Raw genomic sequence first — 18,370 nt, forward strand, 5'->3', positions numbered from 1 at the left:
CTTGTTATGGTGAACAACAAACACTGGCAAAAAGTCCATGAAGTGAAATTGTTCACCAATCCAAATTTATGGACTAAACATGCGACTGACAAGTACAGATGAGATGATTAGTCAATAAGATGAAATAAAAGGGGGAAAGATCATACAATTTTGTCTTAAATGAATGTTCCTATAAATAATACATGCAGCAAACATTACAAACTCTCCATGGTGAGCATGACCAGACACCATAAGAGTCAATAGGTTAAATCAGATCTTAAAAGCCTAAAGAGGATGAAGGAAAATAAATACAATGCAGTGCATGAAAAGGAAGGAGAACTGGAGTCTATTTTGCAGCATATTGATCTAACTAGATATCGTACTTCTTTGGTTGGCGCCAATGCACAATACTTCTTGACAAAGAGCTGAGAAATGAAGATTTAGGAGTGAACTGCTTTTTTCCATAGAGATGCTTCCAAGCAAGATCAGAGTAGGTTGGACCATTTCCCATGGATCTTTCAATCTGCAATATATAGTTGACAAAAGAACAATTATTTTCGTGTTTGCCAATTACTATCTATATCAGAGCAACGTTGACTGAGAAGGCAAGTGAAAACAACGGAATCTGAAAACAAAGAAAGAAAAGCATCTGCAAGTTCTTTTGATACCGAGGAAAATGTGTTTCCAGAGGTAAATGAAATGTTTTAATGTAATGATCAGTAACTTCCAATTTCAATTTGTTTTGCCATAGCAATTAGAAAACATAACGAGCTTATTAAGTATAAATGCAGTGGTAAGAGCCAGTGGTGGCTGCAGATTCATTTGATAATGGAAATCAAACTAATTCGTAACTGATAGTACCACATTTATTAACAGCATCTCAATGCATGATTTTTTCCTTTATGCTTTTCTGCTCCTACATGTGATCATTTGAAGATATGGAAGATACATGTGATCATTTGAAGATATGGACAGTGGCATAAGTAATGGAATCCTGTGATCATTTGAGTCACAGGATCCGATGTTGCTATAAATCTTAAAATCTCACAACCTCTTTCCCGTTATCACATAATTTGTATTCGTTAGGTTTAAACCATTATAAAATCAAACACATTTAAGAAAAAAGAAACTTAAAAACCAAACTAAAAATGAAGTTTGAAATGGGAAGAAAAGAAATCCATATTTAGCCTAAGAAAAAAGAGGACTTCAACAAGTGATCCGCATTTTTACGTTTCATAAAGAAAAAAATCCGCATGGCAATGGTTGGTTGCTAATGCCAATAATCTTGAAGCAAATACATTAATAATAGTCTGTCCACTTGAGGGGTAAGGATATGTACATGTAACTTGCCAGATTCCACATGGTAAGAATTTCATGCATGGGAACTAAAAATGTTAATATTAGCAACTGTTAATGACTATGGTTATCTGCAGAATGATTTTTACATGTAAACTATATACAAACATACAAAAGAGCTATAGTAGAAGATTTGGTAGAAACTGCCAGAAGTTCAGCAATTTGCAGCAAGAGGCCAAGGATCCAAGTCCAAGATCAGCGTTCAGTTATCAAGAGCAAGTACTGTGATATTAGGCATTGTTTAGATGAAGAACTTCATCACTGACATTGTATCAGAACACATGGACAACATTTTGGGTTTTCTTTTGTAGATATATACTAAGAATAGATTGAAAATTAGGAATACCATATAAATCTTATACTCCGTGTGTTTTCTTTCAACAATCAAATTGTTCAATATAATTCTATCCAGGGTTCTCAATTTCAATATGTACTGTTTGGTACGGGCGATATGTACTAGTTCTGAGAGGATACCGGTACGTGGACCATCCTCTACCGGGCAGTACCAGTGTTTTGACTGGTACCGAGGCATACCGACCAGTATCGTCTCGGATTTCGACCGTTATCGAGGCATACCGATCGGTACGCCCGGGGGTGGTAGGTGAAGGTATTTTTAAGATTTTAGAGTGTACCATCAATACGCCCTAGCGTCCTGACGATATATACCGATACATACCGTACCGAGCAGAGCTCGGTACGCCGATACAGACCGGTATTCAAAACCCTGATTCTATCAACAACAAAGGCAGCATAATCTATGACATCCACCTAGCACCCCAGAAAACCATCCAGAAAACCATGCTTGAGGTGAAGACCTAATAGATAAGTATTTTTCTGGGCATCTTCTTTAACAAAACATTTGTACATTCTAGTTTTAGGTTCTTGATGACAAAGTAATGTCTATATTGGATGAGATCACCTATTCCTTAAATAAAGCTATGAACAGGTTTGACTTTTCACAATAGATTTTGAAGCCTAATGATTCCTCTGGTATAATTATTTTTTGAGCAACCAGTGGTGTCGAAAAAGTCTATTAACCAAGGTTCTAAATACCAATTCAATTCCAGTTTTTGCAACTAATTGGATCAATATAGTACTAAGATACCAAGTAGTTTAGCAACATATACCACATGGTATCACTTAAAAAATAATTATTATATTATACAAGTAGTAGAGAGTTTAACAGTTATCATGGTTGGACCACAGTATCAGTCGGATGTACCAGTCCAACTGGTAATTTAAACCATCCTATTAGCTGGTGTCAAAAATCAACAATTAGAAAAAAGTTGGATCATGATTGGTATGTTCATAAAAATATTTAACTTCTAAATTTCGACTTCCTTTCATGTAATTTGTGCCTTATGCAGGTACAAGAATTATTGTCCTGTATCTTAGCAATTGTAGATGAACATCTATTAGAAAAAAGATGACTCATGGAGGCATGTTTATCAAAAATTTAACTTCTACAATTTCGACTTATAAGCAAGCATATGCCTTATGCAGGTAAAAGTATTCATTTGCATGAGTTATAATGTTAATGCAAGTACTTGTCATTGTCCAAATAATATGTAAATTGTGTCCTCTTGGCTTTTGTTGGATAAGTTCTCAATAATGGATGAAAATAAATAGCAGTTGGAGTTAACTTTATCTAAATAAGAAAAAAAAATTAGAAAGACCATAATTCACCTTGCTTATTTTCCCATTCTTCAAGTGGTATCGGACACCAGACCAATTTATCGATTGTGAAAAATGCGAACGAATTGCAGAGATAGGGTACAAGAAGTTATCCACAAGCATAGCAAGAAATACCTGCACAACAATGTACAGCTTATATCTTACCTAAATATTCCACATAGATACAATAAAACCTAGAATCATGAAATTAAGTTGCAAGAGAAATGCTTACAAGTCTCCAATCATAAGAACCAAGTGAGACTGTTGGCCCTTCTGGAGATAACATATTGCATAATTGGATCTCCACCTTAGTCAAGTTCCACATTGAAAGGAGTTCTATAATAGTAGATACAAGCAAGCAGCTAACCAGCAACAAGCCTGAACATTTGCAAGTGGATACATCTTTGAGTATTAATTAACTCAAAATATAAAAGAAAAGCTACTGTCAGCATTCCTGTTTCATATTCACCATCAATCAATTTTCTAATATCTGAAGAACTAAGGAAAACCATGCTCACCACAAGATGAGGCAGATGCCTCAGATCTAGAACCACTATATGGTGCTCTTAAGGCTGCTGCAAGATGTATCAGTGCCATAAAATATGGCCAAACAAATCCCCAGGATAAATAGCAATGTGAAGAAAACAAGGCACGGTTCATCAGCCAGTTAACCCTCGATATGTAGGATTCAAGAACAAATGTTTGCTTTCTTAGGTAATTCCAGTATCTACATGAAAATGATACCAAAAAATGGTGAATAAAAGTGCATCAATTATGAGAAAAATTCCAATAATGAAGTTTACAAACCTCGAGAAGCTAAGGTCCCTTGCAAGAGGGTGGGGGAAGACAGCAACTGGTGGTGACCAAATAAGCCTCTTATGTTGCCCTGCAAAATAGAGGTTCCATGCTTATTTGAAACTAAAGGTGATGTAAAAAGACATCGGCTCGCAAGGTCAAAATTTTTTATCTTCGAATTTTTTTTCTTTTAACAATGAGATACAACTTAGGATATAGAAAGTCATTTCAAAGAAATAATTCTAGCAAAACTATACCACCAAATGGAAGAAATATTCAGTTGCAACAAGCTGAAATTAATTCCATTGTTTTCCCTCACTCCTTGAATGTAAGTGACGACCCCAATGAGCATGAGCTAATATAAGAAATATGGTTTTGCCAAAATAAGTTCATATAATTCTGCATAGTCAAGAAAGGTGAGTCAATTGACAGAACCATATATATTGGATTTTGCTTAGTTTAGGCACTTAGTTCCATTTAAATTAATATTTTGTGGAACCTCTACGATAACTATTATTTTGGAAGATTATTTCCGTATTTTTTAGTATCTTAAACTAGTGTGCAATGTTCGGGACATGCAAGTCAGACTCGGACCTGTATTCAAGGATTGAATTCAACAAGAAATCAAGGATACACAAGACATATAGGCCAACTTTCATTATTGCATACGAACCTTTCATTATAGATACAAGACCTAAAGCCCTTCCCCCTATCAAACTTACAAGGAGGACCTTGATATATCCTGTGCCCTAAAACATATATAAAGTGCAAGAAACTGGGCTAACAAGCCCCTACCAGTTCTCTCTCAGACCAGAATTGCTTGATATGTTTGATATATTACTAAAATTGTGAAAAATTAGCAGTGGTGCTAGTGTAATTTGGCATGGCACAGTATACTGTGTACAATTAAGATGTTGGACCAGTACGATATGTTTTAGAACACCATGATGCTTGAATCCAACTATATTTTTTTCTTCATATAGGTGTAATCTTATGTTTTGAATACGAAAGAATAATCCAGATCAGCATCTTTTGTAAGTTCTTCTGGCTTCAGCAGTACCTACAGACTAGAAATTAGATAATTCCAGCTCAAGTAGTTCACAACCTTAGGCAGCATTAAGCCCTAAAACAATTAATACACAAGCAAGATACTATAGTTTGGGTCTTATACATGATCTTGCTGTAGGGATCCAATGACAATGTCAAATTGACCTCCATCAAGCAATTAGCACAGTTTACTGACGCGTAACTTGATATAGCTCTCTCCTATGTGGTTAGATACTTTCATCTTGAACATTTTCTTGGATTTTAGGTAAGAGGAACCAAATTGATATGTGCAAAAGCTGTTTTAAGTTTTAACTACATCATGTCGATAGTCTTGAACTATCCTTGGAGAATTTAAATTTTATCTAAAACCAGCTTGTCTCCTTGAAAGAACAATAGCAAGGATTAAAAAACTGCGACTAGCACGTACTGACCAATATTTATGGGTCCAGCCAAGCTGGGACATGAGGACCAGGTGAAATTGCCTAATCTGGTTTGAACCGGAGCTTACACCTGGTATGATTACCATAATCTGCATACCATTTGGTTTTGATGGTTAAAACCAGAGATACCAGATGGTAAGTCTACCATCATTATCCCTGTCTTTTCTTTTCTTTTCGACAGCTTTAGCCTTCCTTTTCTTTCTTTTTCTCCCTTTCTCCTATCTCTTTCTCCGTTTTTTTCTCTCTTTCATATCTCTCCCCTCCTCTTCCTCCTTGCAACCGCCTTGTCACCCCCTGTTCCATCACCACACTCCTCTGCATCATCACTGCTGCCTCTTGTGCCCATAAAGATCGCCATTTCCTTCTCCACTTCCCTCCCTCTGCTTCTCTTCCTCCTCCTCCACCACCTCTGCCTCATCCTCCATTCTTCTATCCCCCTTTCTCCTGGTCCACATGGTACTGACTGAAATCAGAATTGGTGCTTCAAGGGCTGTATCGGTCAATCATAAGAGCCTGTATTGGTCAAACTTCCAATCAGAATCGGCAGACTGAAATTTTAAACCTTGAACAAAGATCCATTGATGCAGAAAATTGAAGTTTTACAGAAGAGCCTGTCACAATTGAGTATATAGATATATACATGAAGCCATTTTTCACTGAGCATAGATACATATTTATGTATGTACTAGTCGTACTGATTGCCCAAATATCCGGAAGCAACATTCATTGGATTTCAAATGCATCATTAATCAATCATAAGACAATACATAAACCATTAGCATGACAACTGTTTTGCCTCTGAACTCTCAAGTCTGGACATGACAAAAATTAAACGATTGTTTTATCTATCAGTTTCATATGACAAGAGAAGAAAATATGCTTCAGGCATCCTATTGGCAGACATCTTAGATATTTTATCATCAGAGAATTAAAATGTAGACCTTTGCTGAAATCAACACAATTAAATTGCCAATAGGCTTCACTTATGCAATACAAAATTATAATAACTATGCAGCACAAGTTCAGTAGGTAAATATAATATGCTTCAAGCATCCTATTGGCAGACATTTTAAATTTTTTATCAACAGAGAATTAAAATGTAGACCTTTGCTGAAACCAACACACTTAAATTGCCAATAGGCTTCACTTATGCAATACAAAATTATAATAACTATGCAGCACAAGTTCAGTAAGTAAATACTAAGTAAAATAGTCTCGCGATAACTTCATTTGCAGAGTCAGAGGAGTTTGACACTAAAATTTTAATTAGAAAACTCTATGAATGATTACCAGCAATGGCTGCCAGGGTCATGTCATCCGAGTATCCACCATCTTGAAGCCCACTCACAACTCCATATAAGTCTTTCCTAAAGTCTTCAGCATGCATCTAGAATAATGCCAATACATAAGAGTTGCATATCAAAGTTTAGTTAATCCCATGTAGCTATAACAAAGAGATAAGATGCCAATTTTACCATCATGCAGCCTCCCCACAGAAAGACAGTCCTTCCTCCGGTTGCAAATCCCATGGAGCAAGGCTAAAGAAATAGAGAAACAATATAATGTGAAGTGAGAAAACAAATTCTGCAAAATAGTAGAGTACTGATTTCTATTATTGAAGTTAAAAACAGGATAAACATAGTTAAAAGGATACTTCAATGTTGATATGTTTTGTGGATAATCATTGGTTGTAACCACAAAATACAAATCATTCATAAAAAATGTAGGAGGTGATTAGATATGTAGATTTAAGATCATATGAGAATCAACTTAAAGTTTCATCTCTTTTCCTGAACATAGCAGCAAAAAAGAGGGGCTGACATAATATAAAGGTCAATTGAGGAACAGATACTTTCATTTGAAAGTTATGCTCATCAAATCTGCCAGAAACCTTCCAAACTATTGTATAGAATATGAACATGATCTTCTTAAAAATCTAAACCTGTCCTTGCAACATATATATTGGGAAATAGCATTGCACTTTCAACTTCCTTCAGAAGAAACAAATGGGATACTGAAAGTTAAAAAGAGAAGGATTTCCACAAGTTTGTAGTCTAAGAAAGCCATAACCAACAAGCTTTTTCATTGGAATTTTTCAAATATAATGAATTCTAAAATTGATTTATGGTGATCTTTCAATGGATTGAAACTAGTATAATCTATGGTGGTGAATTAAGATAATATAATTCCAAGTGTGATTTTGGTTAACCAAAGTCTGATGATGGAATGTTTTGAAAGTAATAAACATTATCGTTACATATCCCAAGCATGGGCATTATGTTGTCACAAGACTCACAACACTAAGGGAGGCTTGCAGTAGTAGGTGAGGCAAACAAACAATAGCATGAATCAAGATGTCTTGATACGCAGCTAAAAATTTGGGTGACACTAATCATTCTGCTCAACCTCATGACACAAATTTCGTGAAATTCTAGAACAAGATGATAGTTTGTAAAGCATGTGAGACTGTGGAAAATGCATTTTTCAGACAAGTAATGGATAAACTGCTTGAAGAAGTTTTTCTTGAATTTTAATTCACGACGGACAAGCATCACCCGTGCTATGTGCCTATATGTCAATATCACAAATTCAATTAGATTCTGAGGGAAAATTTTCCTTTTCAGAAAGGACCATGAAGAGACACTTGACAGGTGTGTTCCTTGAGTGATATTATTTGTATTCTATGGTCTCTTCAGTTGAAAGGTTATAGATCAGTTGATTAAGTTACCATCATTAAAGTTTTGAATGTCCCAAAAAATTGTTAAACAAGAATCTTAATAGTCACAGGGGTTAACCGATGCCTCATCAACAGTAAGAGAAGGGGACAGAGAGAGAAATTGAGAGAGAGAGAGAGAGAGAGAGAGCAGAATAAGAATGTTTAATTTAATTTTTGTGTCAAATGACTTATCTAAGTCGGTAACTTTAACTTACCAGCTAATGTATAACTATAATTAGCTATTAAAAATAGGAGTCGGCAGCCACAATTAGGAATAAGGAAGTCTTAGATAAAGTTTTTCATTTTAATGCCGATCGTAAAGTTACGTAGGCAATATAGATGAATTTTGTCTATAAATATAGGTATGAGTATGTAGCTATTACCAAGTCAGTTTATAGAGTTGAGAAAAATTATCTGAGAGAGTTATGTCATGCCTCTTCCTCATTGATCTACCTTTCATGCTTCTAAAATTTTCAAAATTGCATTTCATTACCAAAGTCTTCATTCCTTATAGGACTATATGGATCATGTCCTGTATTATTAAGAATAACATCTACTTCTAGTCACATTACTTTGCACTATTTTTAAGATCATACCATGATTTGTCTGCCTCTCCCTCGGCCAAAACCTCTAAACAAAATTAACTCAAATTTTGTTATAAATAAATTATATGGCCTCCTTGGACATATTCCAGCTGTCTTGAATTATTCTCTCTAGTCATCAATTAGAACAACATAAAACTCATTGTAATGCAAAACTCAGTTATTCCTTAGCCAGTCAATATTAACAAGGTCTTTACTTACATAGGACAACCCCATGTCACTTGATGACTAGCATGGACTTGTGTATGATATGATGGAAATAGGTTGATCAAAAAAGGAGTTGAATAAATTAAACAATTTTTTTTTTTGTAACATTCATATTGTCTTGTGCTTGGAATGAAAAAATTAAAGAAAAAGGAGTTAGTATCATCTCTGCCAACACAGACTACAAAGAAGATTCTTCCAGCAGCCCTACAGCATCTTATGCATGGGGAAGCCTCTCATACCTAGTGAAAATAAGTTTTCATAGTGAAACATGCAGGCAATATGCACAGCATGGTATCTAGTAATCCATTTTAATCTCATGACCCTGTTAAAAGTATAGAACTTACAAAAAAAAAGAAAAATAACAGAAAATGAAATTTCGGATATACTCATACCATGTGATATTCATATATGCAGTAGCTTCCTAAGTTTCCTGAGGGCAAATCAAGAGGATAACCCGTTTGAATGAAAATCTGCACAAAAGAAAAATATAATTCAATTTGTACATGGAAAAGAAATTAAAAAAAGCTATAAGCTGACAAAGAGTTATAGGTTTATAACAGTGATGTGTCGATTGCAACAAATTTAGTACCTCAGGATTTTTCTCCATTTCTGATGTAAGGGCTCCTATTGATCCAGGATGGAGCCTAACATCATCATCCAGGAACAACACGTACTTGCTCTCTTTATGCATTCTTTCCACACCAACCTGCAATAAGATTGCATGATGCTTAAAAGTCACTTTTCATTTGTCATTTTAGGAACAAAGAAACTCATTGATGGAGGACAGCAGAAAAATATCGAGTTCAAAGAGAACCAAAAGTGTCAAGCATCTGTGAAGTTTAAAAATCATGGCTTTACCACCTCAAAATGGATTTTTTTTATTGACTAGTCTTATTTTAGATAAAAATTAAGAGCAGCCCTTTGTTAAAAATATCTGAGACTATACTCCTTTTAGCCACGCGAAAGTTAAGTAGGCGATAACTGCATCAATAGCAATGGCGGTTTAGAACCGCTATTGAAGTAGCTGCTATTTTCCTAAAATCACTATTGTAAATTGTGATTTTTCCATAAACTGCAATTGATGATTACAGCTGAAGAGATGGTTTCCACATCATCCAAAATGAGGCCACTTCAAAAAAATTTTCATGAAACAAGGACGGTGTCAAACTTTATTTTGATAAAGAGGCTAGAGAGGGAAAAATTACTCATAATGCAATTTTTTCATAATAACTCTGGAGAAATATATTGCAGTCAAAAAATTATTTCCAAATCTACAAGAAGGTTCTCGATCCAAGGTCCAAAACACCAATTCAGAAGAGATCGAAACTTAGGACAATATTTTAAGTTGGAACTTGGAAGTTTATGCGATGCATACATAATGAATCATGGATGGAGGATCCTTATAATCCAATAGTTTCTTGAATCAAAAGGCACAGGAACCATAGTGCCGGAGTCTGTATATTCTTTCAATCCTAGCAGCATACAAGACCTCAAATGTAAGCTTTCCACATTTATGTGAAACATATATTTTAAAGGGTTACATATGGTAAATCCAAGGATCGGCATTTTAGGTACCGAATCCATTTCGGTGATCTTGTTGGATCAGTACATACTGGTTAGTACTGATGTTTTGTGTGTTAGTACACCAGTACATACAAGGAGAAGAGGAAGGGGCAATGAAGGAAGAGGAAGGAAGAAGAGGAGATGGAAGAGGAAGAGGAAGAGGAAGAGGAAGAGAAGAGAAGTACCTGGTAGACATTTGTGTGCGGTGATGGTGTGAAACAAGGTCGCATGATGTATCCTGCTGTGTATGTCAGACACGATTAGAGCAATGGCGACAATGTGCAGCAAGGTGACCGTGTGTGAGACGCAACCGCTTGACGAGGTGGTCCATTTTGGTGGAGAAAGTTGCGGGCTATGATGTCGTGTGCAGAGGAAACTTCAGATGTGTCCATTGGTGGCGAAGGAAGTTACGGTCCTCTCCCTCGATGGTAGAAGGAGCTGCACACAGAAGCAAAACGACGAAGGGAATTGCACACGAAAGCTAGACCTTTGGATGTGTTCGTTGGCGATAAAGGAAGCGTTGAACCTGTGCGTTAACAGCAGAGGCAGCGACCGCACATATAGTAGGTTGGTTTATGGGTCGGGGTCGCGTGGGGGGAGGGTTGCATAGCTTTAGTAAAGCTATTTAGCTTAGTTGGTTCAATTGGACCAAATAAGATACTGTTCAACCGAACCAGACTATCAATTCTGGTTCAATTGATTTGCTTCAACCGAGCGCTCGACGCTTGGGTTCGTGAGTGCCCAAGCGACATGCATCAGCTATTTAGCTTAGTTAGTTCAATCGAAACAGACTATCAAGTCTGGTTCGGTTGCTTTGCTTCAACCGAGCGCTCGTCTAAGGCGCTTGGCGCTTGGGTTTACAAGCACCCATGCGGTGCTTAAGTGAAACGTGCCGCCTAAGCAAGCCTTGAGGTGCTCAAGCCTCGCCTCGCCTCACCCGAGCACCTAGGCAAGCACCCGGGCACCTCTTTAAACCATTGCTTGACACACAATGTTACTAAATATATATTTTTTTAATATGAGTGTAGATGATTAAGAAACAACATAAATAAAAAAGTTGTATCACTTAGATGAGAATATTGAGGTAATGTATGGAGGTAATAGGAAAGATAGGAAAAGAAATGAACAATTAGGCATAGCAAAGAAAAATCATTTAAAATGATATTTTCATATACCAGGGAGACCTACAGATGTTTTGGTTAGAAGAAATCAGCCAATTAATATTAACGATATAATAAGAGGTAGAGGGAGACCTAAATAAAGTTTTACTAGACACCATAGATAACGATTTAAATACTCTTAATTTAACTAAGAATATATTTTTTTATAAATCTCAGTGATAAGAAAATATTCATGTGGACCTTAAATAATCAAAACATTATCGCTTGTTGTTGTTGTCTTTGTTGTGGTTGTATTAGCAGCACATAAAACTGTGCTTAACCCATATGTCCATATTTTAGGCTTTATGTGGCTAATCAATCATTCCAAGGAAAGACTCAAAACCAAGGAGATGGAAAACATAATTCAAGATCATGGAGGTTCTAATGGAAGCATGATAGATAATGTTTACCAACTCAACTTGGTACAGAGTTTCAAACCAACATGAATTATGCAGTGGACCTCACTAAAAAATGATAAGACGAGATTAAAATAAATATATGTAAGTAGCAATAATATGTAAATGTGAGTATCACTGTGGAACTTATCAGATGTTCAAAAACTTCCAGAAGGAAATATTACAGGTTTTCTAGTAGGGAAAAATGTTCATATTAAAGGCAAAAATATGTCATGAGACAATTGGACACAACAAAAGAAGCTTTATTTTTCTCTTTCTATTAATCTTAAAAAAAACCAGTATATCTCCTTTATTACCTCTAACCCCTGTCGTTATACATAACATGATTTTACTTGCCCAATTCAGTTTATCAAAGAAAGTGCTGCTGAGATGCATTAAGTCAAATATGTATCTTCAATTCAACCATCCCAGAATGACATACCTTACTCAGACACTAATAGATTATAATAGTTTATCTGGGTTTGAACTTCAGACAAATCAAATAGCTTGTCCTGAAGAAATTTTGATAAAGAACTTGATTCCAGAGCTTCACCTCTCTGACTTTCCATTAAATAATTATAACAGTTTTCTTTCAGCAAGTAGTTTCTAATAGACTTGAGATCAAATTATAACTACAGAAGTAGTTATCTAATAAACATGTTTTTAATTGTCCACCAAACTAACATTCCAAACTGCATGCTCTATGGTAAGTGCTCGTGTATTTGTAACAAAGATTCTCACACGGTGCAGCCCTACCCTTGTTAAATAATGAAGGATGAATCTAAAACAATAACTTGCTATGATCAAGAAATAAAATGGAATATCTTGGTTTCTACAGAAAGAACAGAAAAAAAAACTTTTAACATAGTATATACCAGAATATGCAAGACATTAATCAGTCAGAGATAACATAATACTTCCGAAATGCTATAAATTATATTAATAAAACTGTAACTTACAAAGCTGTGACAGTATAAATGTTTTGGTTTATGGAAGTAAAAATTGATGTAGGGAAAGAACTGGCATAATCTTAACAAAGGGAGAGGTTTTTTCAGATTCCTATTCTATCGCATTCGATAGTTCAGTATAATCATATGAAATGTACATGTCCAAAACTTAATCTAAGGCTAGTATATCAATCTTGCTAAGAAAATATTGAACCTTATATTTCTTTTAATACTTATAGCAAGGAAACGTATAAAAAGTCAAAAGCACAGACAAAAGGAAGCTTAAAAGCAGTAGTCTCTCGCCAAAATAATAGAATCACTTTACATACTAACTGATTATGAATCTTCTGACTGCATGTTGTTGACAAACCAGCTACAATAACCTTTGCATCAATGTTGTCCTGTAAATTATGCATGCATGACTTTTGGTCAGGAATTTCGAAAGGATGAATAGACATTTAGACAAACAGTCAAAAATAGATACAAGTCAAAAACCATATAAATGAAACTTTACTGAGCTTTTAACCAATCACTATGACATGCTTTTTCGGATATTAAGTCCTGCAGATGTCAATATCCACCAAAAAATGTAAATCTGATAATTGTAAAGAAAGATCATATGAACGGGCAGTATATCTCTATTTTATATAAGACACTCCTATGTCATCTAAGAATTGAAGAATTGCAAGTGAATGGATGATAAAAGAAGATTAAGTACGAGGTTGACCAGGACGGACTACATCCAAACATAATCATGTATATGCAGCAATGTAAATGTTCCCTACTCCAGTATTACCACCTATGAAGCATAACAAATTTGAACAAAACCACTTAAATTGCTTATTATCCCACCCAAAGAAACTTTAGTTATCCTAAATGCTAAGACCCTCAAATTTTCAAAAGTTAAAACAACTCTTAGTATCCCAAAGGAAATGCCCGCGAAAGGTAAATTGAAAATTAATCAACAAAGGAACTGTCCTTAGCCATAAGAAGCACAATATACAGGGACACATATCCAGGGAACTGTCTTAGCTGTAAGAAGCAATATATGCAGGGAAGCATATCTACCTGAAAATCTGAAATGAGCAAAGACACAGCACGGTAAGCTGGATCATCAGTACTTTCAACTATAAAAAGAAACTCGAGAGGTCCTCCATAGAGTGAAGTGATCTGCATTCATAGAATTTGTCAATAGTACTTTAGTTGAGTGAGATTTAACTGATGTGAAAGGAAACCATCTCCAGATACAAATGAGCTGCAAAATATGAATGCCACAGATAAGTTGAAGGACCTATATTTCCTTAAATTCATGTACATTTACATTTCTATCGACACTTCTTTTTTTGAAATACTATATAACTCACTTGACTTCTCCAATTTTGCAAGTTGTGTTCTCCAAAGCCTTTCAGAGGCATGATAACTGACACTCTTGGCAAGTTCACCTGAGCAGAGTGCTCGAGATCATTAACATCTTCACAGATGAATGCAAAACTATTGCCATTCACAATATTAAGCTTCATGCGCCGGATAACTTTATTCCTGAGAATAGAAAGAAACTGCATAACACGTGCTTCTATTTGTCACATAGCAAAAAATTGCATAGCAAGTATCTATAGTTATCTTGCTATTGTTGAAGAAAAAATTACCTGATATAGGCAGCACAGGCCCATCCAAGAGCAAGGGTTAAACAGATTACACAACCCTATAGACACAAAAAAAGAGTTCTTAGCTGCTGTTTCTTTAACAGATCATCAATAAGAAGCCCACATGAAATAAAGAGAACATGGAACTAATGTAAAAGTAAAACCATATGATAATAGAAAGAGCCAGGATAAAGGTAGCAACACAAGAAAATAGTGACAGGAAATTGAAAGATGCCCTTTCTAACAAGGATGACTACATATCAAGGGAGATAAGATCCTTAAAGCTGTTCTAATATTTATTTATAACCGAAGCAATAAATAAAGACAACTTAAAACTCATATGTTCCTAGGGCTTTTAGGAAGACTTGTGACAAAAAAAGGTTCTCTTTTGAATCCCAATACATCATACCTAAAGAGACCTTTAGTTCTCCAAACATAACTTCTAATAGCTTAATAACTTTCCCGACCCATATTATTCTTAAATATCGACCGGACCAAAATTTGACTCTGAATACAATGCAAAATATTTAGTGATAAAAATCCATCCAGAAATTACTGAAGAGCAGGGGTAAAAACCTCAACTACATCCCCAAAAGGCTGGGTGAAGAGCCTTTGTCAGCCCTCTCATAGCTCAACTAAGAGGTTGATGAAAGCCTCTTTCTCAACTCCTATTTCAACTAGAAATGAACCCAATTTATCCTGTTAGAGCTGGATACTTCTTTTTCTCCTACACCAAGTAGGAGTGAAGTATTAACGACTCATCCATGCTGGATCGTGCGAGCTGGACTCGGCTGGACAAGTCCATGTAAGGGCTGAACAAAAGGATTGGCATCCATTGATTGGCTGGAAGATGCTGGAATATACTGAAATAGGCTAATTATTGGCCAATTCAAATGAAGAAGATTGTCCCAATTATATCAAAAATGGATTAGCTTGGGATATATATCTTGGGATGGAGTACTTCAGACGATTTGTTTAACATCCATTATATCTTGTCTGATAGGTCTATCAAGCAAGATCACGTTAGAACTACAATATAAAATAATCCGGTTTTTGATAAAATAACTAACAAATTAGGTCTTAAAAGTTATAGAGAAAATTTTAGAAAATAGAACCCAGAGGCGCCGAAGCTATCCTAAAGCTTGTTCTGCCCCTCGTGCAGATTAAATTTGCAGCCCAAAGATTCAACCGAGGTTCATCTTCTACATACACTAACTTCAAGAGGTTGACTGGTTTCTTCCAACTTGAGCAACGAGAAGTAGAAAAGGTGGCAGAATTGAGAAAGACGCACAAATAATCACTTATTTTTTTCCTTACAATTCCTTTTAATTGTGTCCCTTGTCTCGCTAGCTCAATCTACTTGTCTTCCATGAACAAATGAATGCACCATGCAACGCCACTGCCTATTGGTCAAACACAGCTCCTCTCCTAGTTACCAATGCAACTGGGTGAGGAACACTCCTTTCCACCTTTACCAATTCATTTGAATGAGCTCTTCACAATGATACATCCATAACTTAGTTGTAAGTGTTTTCAACGCATCCTTTGAAGATTCCATGGTCACACCATCAAGACCAATTACGATTGTGAGGAACACTCCTTTTCCACCTTTGCCAATCCTTTTGAATGAGCTCTGCACAATTATACAGTGTTCTCAATAACTTAGCTGTAGGAGTGTTTTCAACGCATCCTTTGAGGATTCCGTGGTCACACCATAAGACCAATAACGATTTATGTTAGAGGAAACATCCCCGGGACGTATCTTTCTCAAAAAGAATCCGCACAAACTTCCTGTCAATTCAAAAGAAGAGTCTCATTCTGGACAATCAATCTGACTTCAGATACCCAGATCTGCCGACAAGTTAACCATTGACATCCAATAGAGCACAACAGTGAACAATGGACGCCGAATCAATTCAAGTCCCCAAGCAAAACCGGAATATGAACACAAGAAAAAAGAATAGAAAAGAGGATTAAGAAAATAAGAGACAGTTTCCTCATCATAGCCGCAACTCCATTAATCGGCATTAAAGGATAAAGAAGTACCAAGTAAAAGGACAACGGGGGGGTGGAATATGATTGAGGGTACATATGTTCTCCAGATCCGGAGGCAGAGAAACGGAGGACAAAGAAAGGAAATCCCATCCAAAACCGACTAAATGCGCCTACCTGGATCTGGATGAAGATGGCGAGGGGGCTGCAGCAAGCTCTGCTCGCCGCGGCCAAGAGCGCATCCAGAGCTTCCAATGCGGCCATTTCCTCCGCCCGTCGAAGTTTGTATTGGGCCCGCAGCACGAGCCCTAATCGCCAACGCACTATAGGCTCTCACAACTCCATCGGCACCCTCTCGTCTTCCTTCTCTTCGGCCTCAACGAATTAACCGGAGGGCTAAAAGGAAAATAAAAGGAATAAGTAAGCATTGAAGTAATGTATAGATATAACGCACAGGTAATATATGACAAACGCACGACGTATCTTCACGCACGTATGATACGCAGTGCGATTCACTGTTAAGAGCCTTATCTTAACGTTCATTATAAGGCCACGTAATCAAGTAAAAGGCCCTTGTAGGGGATGTGCGAGGCCATGGCTTTTCCAACGGCATAAATGGGCGAGTGAGCCGGCGATTGCTGATGGTGTACAGGGATTGGTGCAGGGCGCCACCGACGGGGGAAGCGTGCAAGGCGAGATGGATGACGACGCGTGTCCAATACTTTAGAACAGAAGCACGGATCAGCTGTTTGACACGAACAGAATCCACCATTGATCCGCCGGTCCACCGCGAGAAAAAGTATATAAAAGCAGCGGCCGCATGAGAGGGAGAAACCCGAACCCTGTGATAGCGTGAGACAGAGGATCCTCGGGCCATTGTGAATGGGGGATTGGGGATTTGGGATCTTGGAAAGAGATGCTTCAAAAAGATCCGAATCTATGTAAATAAATGGCTGCTATTTTCTTATGCCTTTTTCGATTATATTAAATGATGGTTAGGATTATGCTACTCTTTTATCATAATAGATGGTTAGGATAATCCAGTTGATGCCATCACGGAAAGTACTTTCACCAAAAAATTCAAATGTGAAAGGTTTCGATTTTTATGTAAATATCTCATATTTTTTATATTTTGAGAAAAAATATAAAAAAAAAAATATGAGATATTTTTATATGAGATTATGAGATATTTTGAGATATTCTCCATAAGGGATTAATTTTTATAAGATTTATGTTTTAAAGTGTATAAGAGAATTTTTACATGTAAGAAGTTGTATTCTATATGTTTTACCATTAATATTAATTATTTTATATTTTATTTTATCTAACGATAACATCTCTATGCCTCTATAGAACATTTGTATATATATATATATATATATGTATGTATATAGCAATCAAAATTTTTACTAGCTAAGCTGATTTACATACTAAAAAAATATATCGAATTAGATTTTAATTAATAAATAGGTCATATAAAAATAAATTTATAAAATGAGGATTTGACTCCTCAACTTATGTTAGGTAAGTATGATAGATGATAGGATGTAAGTGGGTCAGATACAGTAGTAGTTTCAAATGCTTGATTGGTAAGTGGGTTTCAAATCCAATAGTATATTGGTATCATATGATTTGATAGGTTGAAAGCTCTTCCTTATTAGCTTAATAAAATAAGACAATACAACAATTACTCGACATGATCATAGTGATTTGATTAAGAATAGTAATCAAACATGTGCAAAAAAAAAAAAAACTCTAAACTTAATCTACAATAAATAGAAATTACATATAGATCATGTAATGAAATGAAGGTAGCATCTTCAAATCATAGGACTTGCCAAGACTCAAGCATGG

The 18,370-nt window shown here is 35.9% G+C and overlaps 1 protein-coding gene across 1 annotated transcript; it reads right to left on the reverse strand.

Moving 5' to 3' along the window:
• Positions 1–107: 107 nt before the first annotated feature.
• LOC103994125 (uncharacterized) lies at positions 108–16,922 on the reverse strand. Its single transcript, XM_009414423.3, has 14 exons — positions 16,694–16,922; positions 14,528–14,583; positions 14,246–14,420; positions 13,950–14,051; positions 13,211–13,282; positions 9,406–9,522; positions 9,209–9,286; positions 6,767–6,829; positions 6,582–6,678; positions 3,817–3,895; positions 3,528–3,736; positions 3,242–3,387; positions 3,022–3,144; positions 108–502 (listed from the first exon to the last, which is right to left on the reverse strand). The coding sequence occupies exons 1-14, from the start codon at positions 16,778–16,780 to the stop codon at positions 350–352; spliced, it is 1,557 nt and encodes a 518-aa protein (XP_009412698.1). The 5' UTR covers positions 16,781–16,922; the 3' UTR covers positions 108–349.
• Between the last annotated feature and the right edge of the window lie 1,448 nt (positions 16,923–18,370).

Source organism: Musa acuminata, chromosome BXJ3-8 (assembly GCF_036884655.1).
Source record: "Musa acuminata AAA Group cultivar baxijiao chromosome BXJ3-8, Cavendish_Baxijiao_AAA, whole genome shotgun sequence".
NCBI classification, from domain to species: domain Eukaryota; kingdom Viridiplantae; phylum Streptophyta; class Magnoliopsida; order Zingiberales; family Musaceae; genus Musa; species Musa acuminata.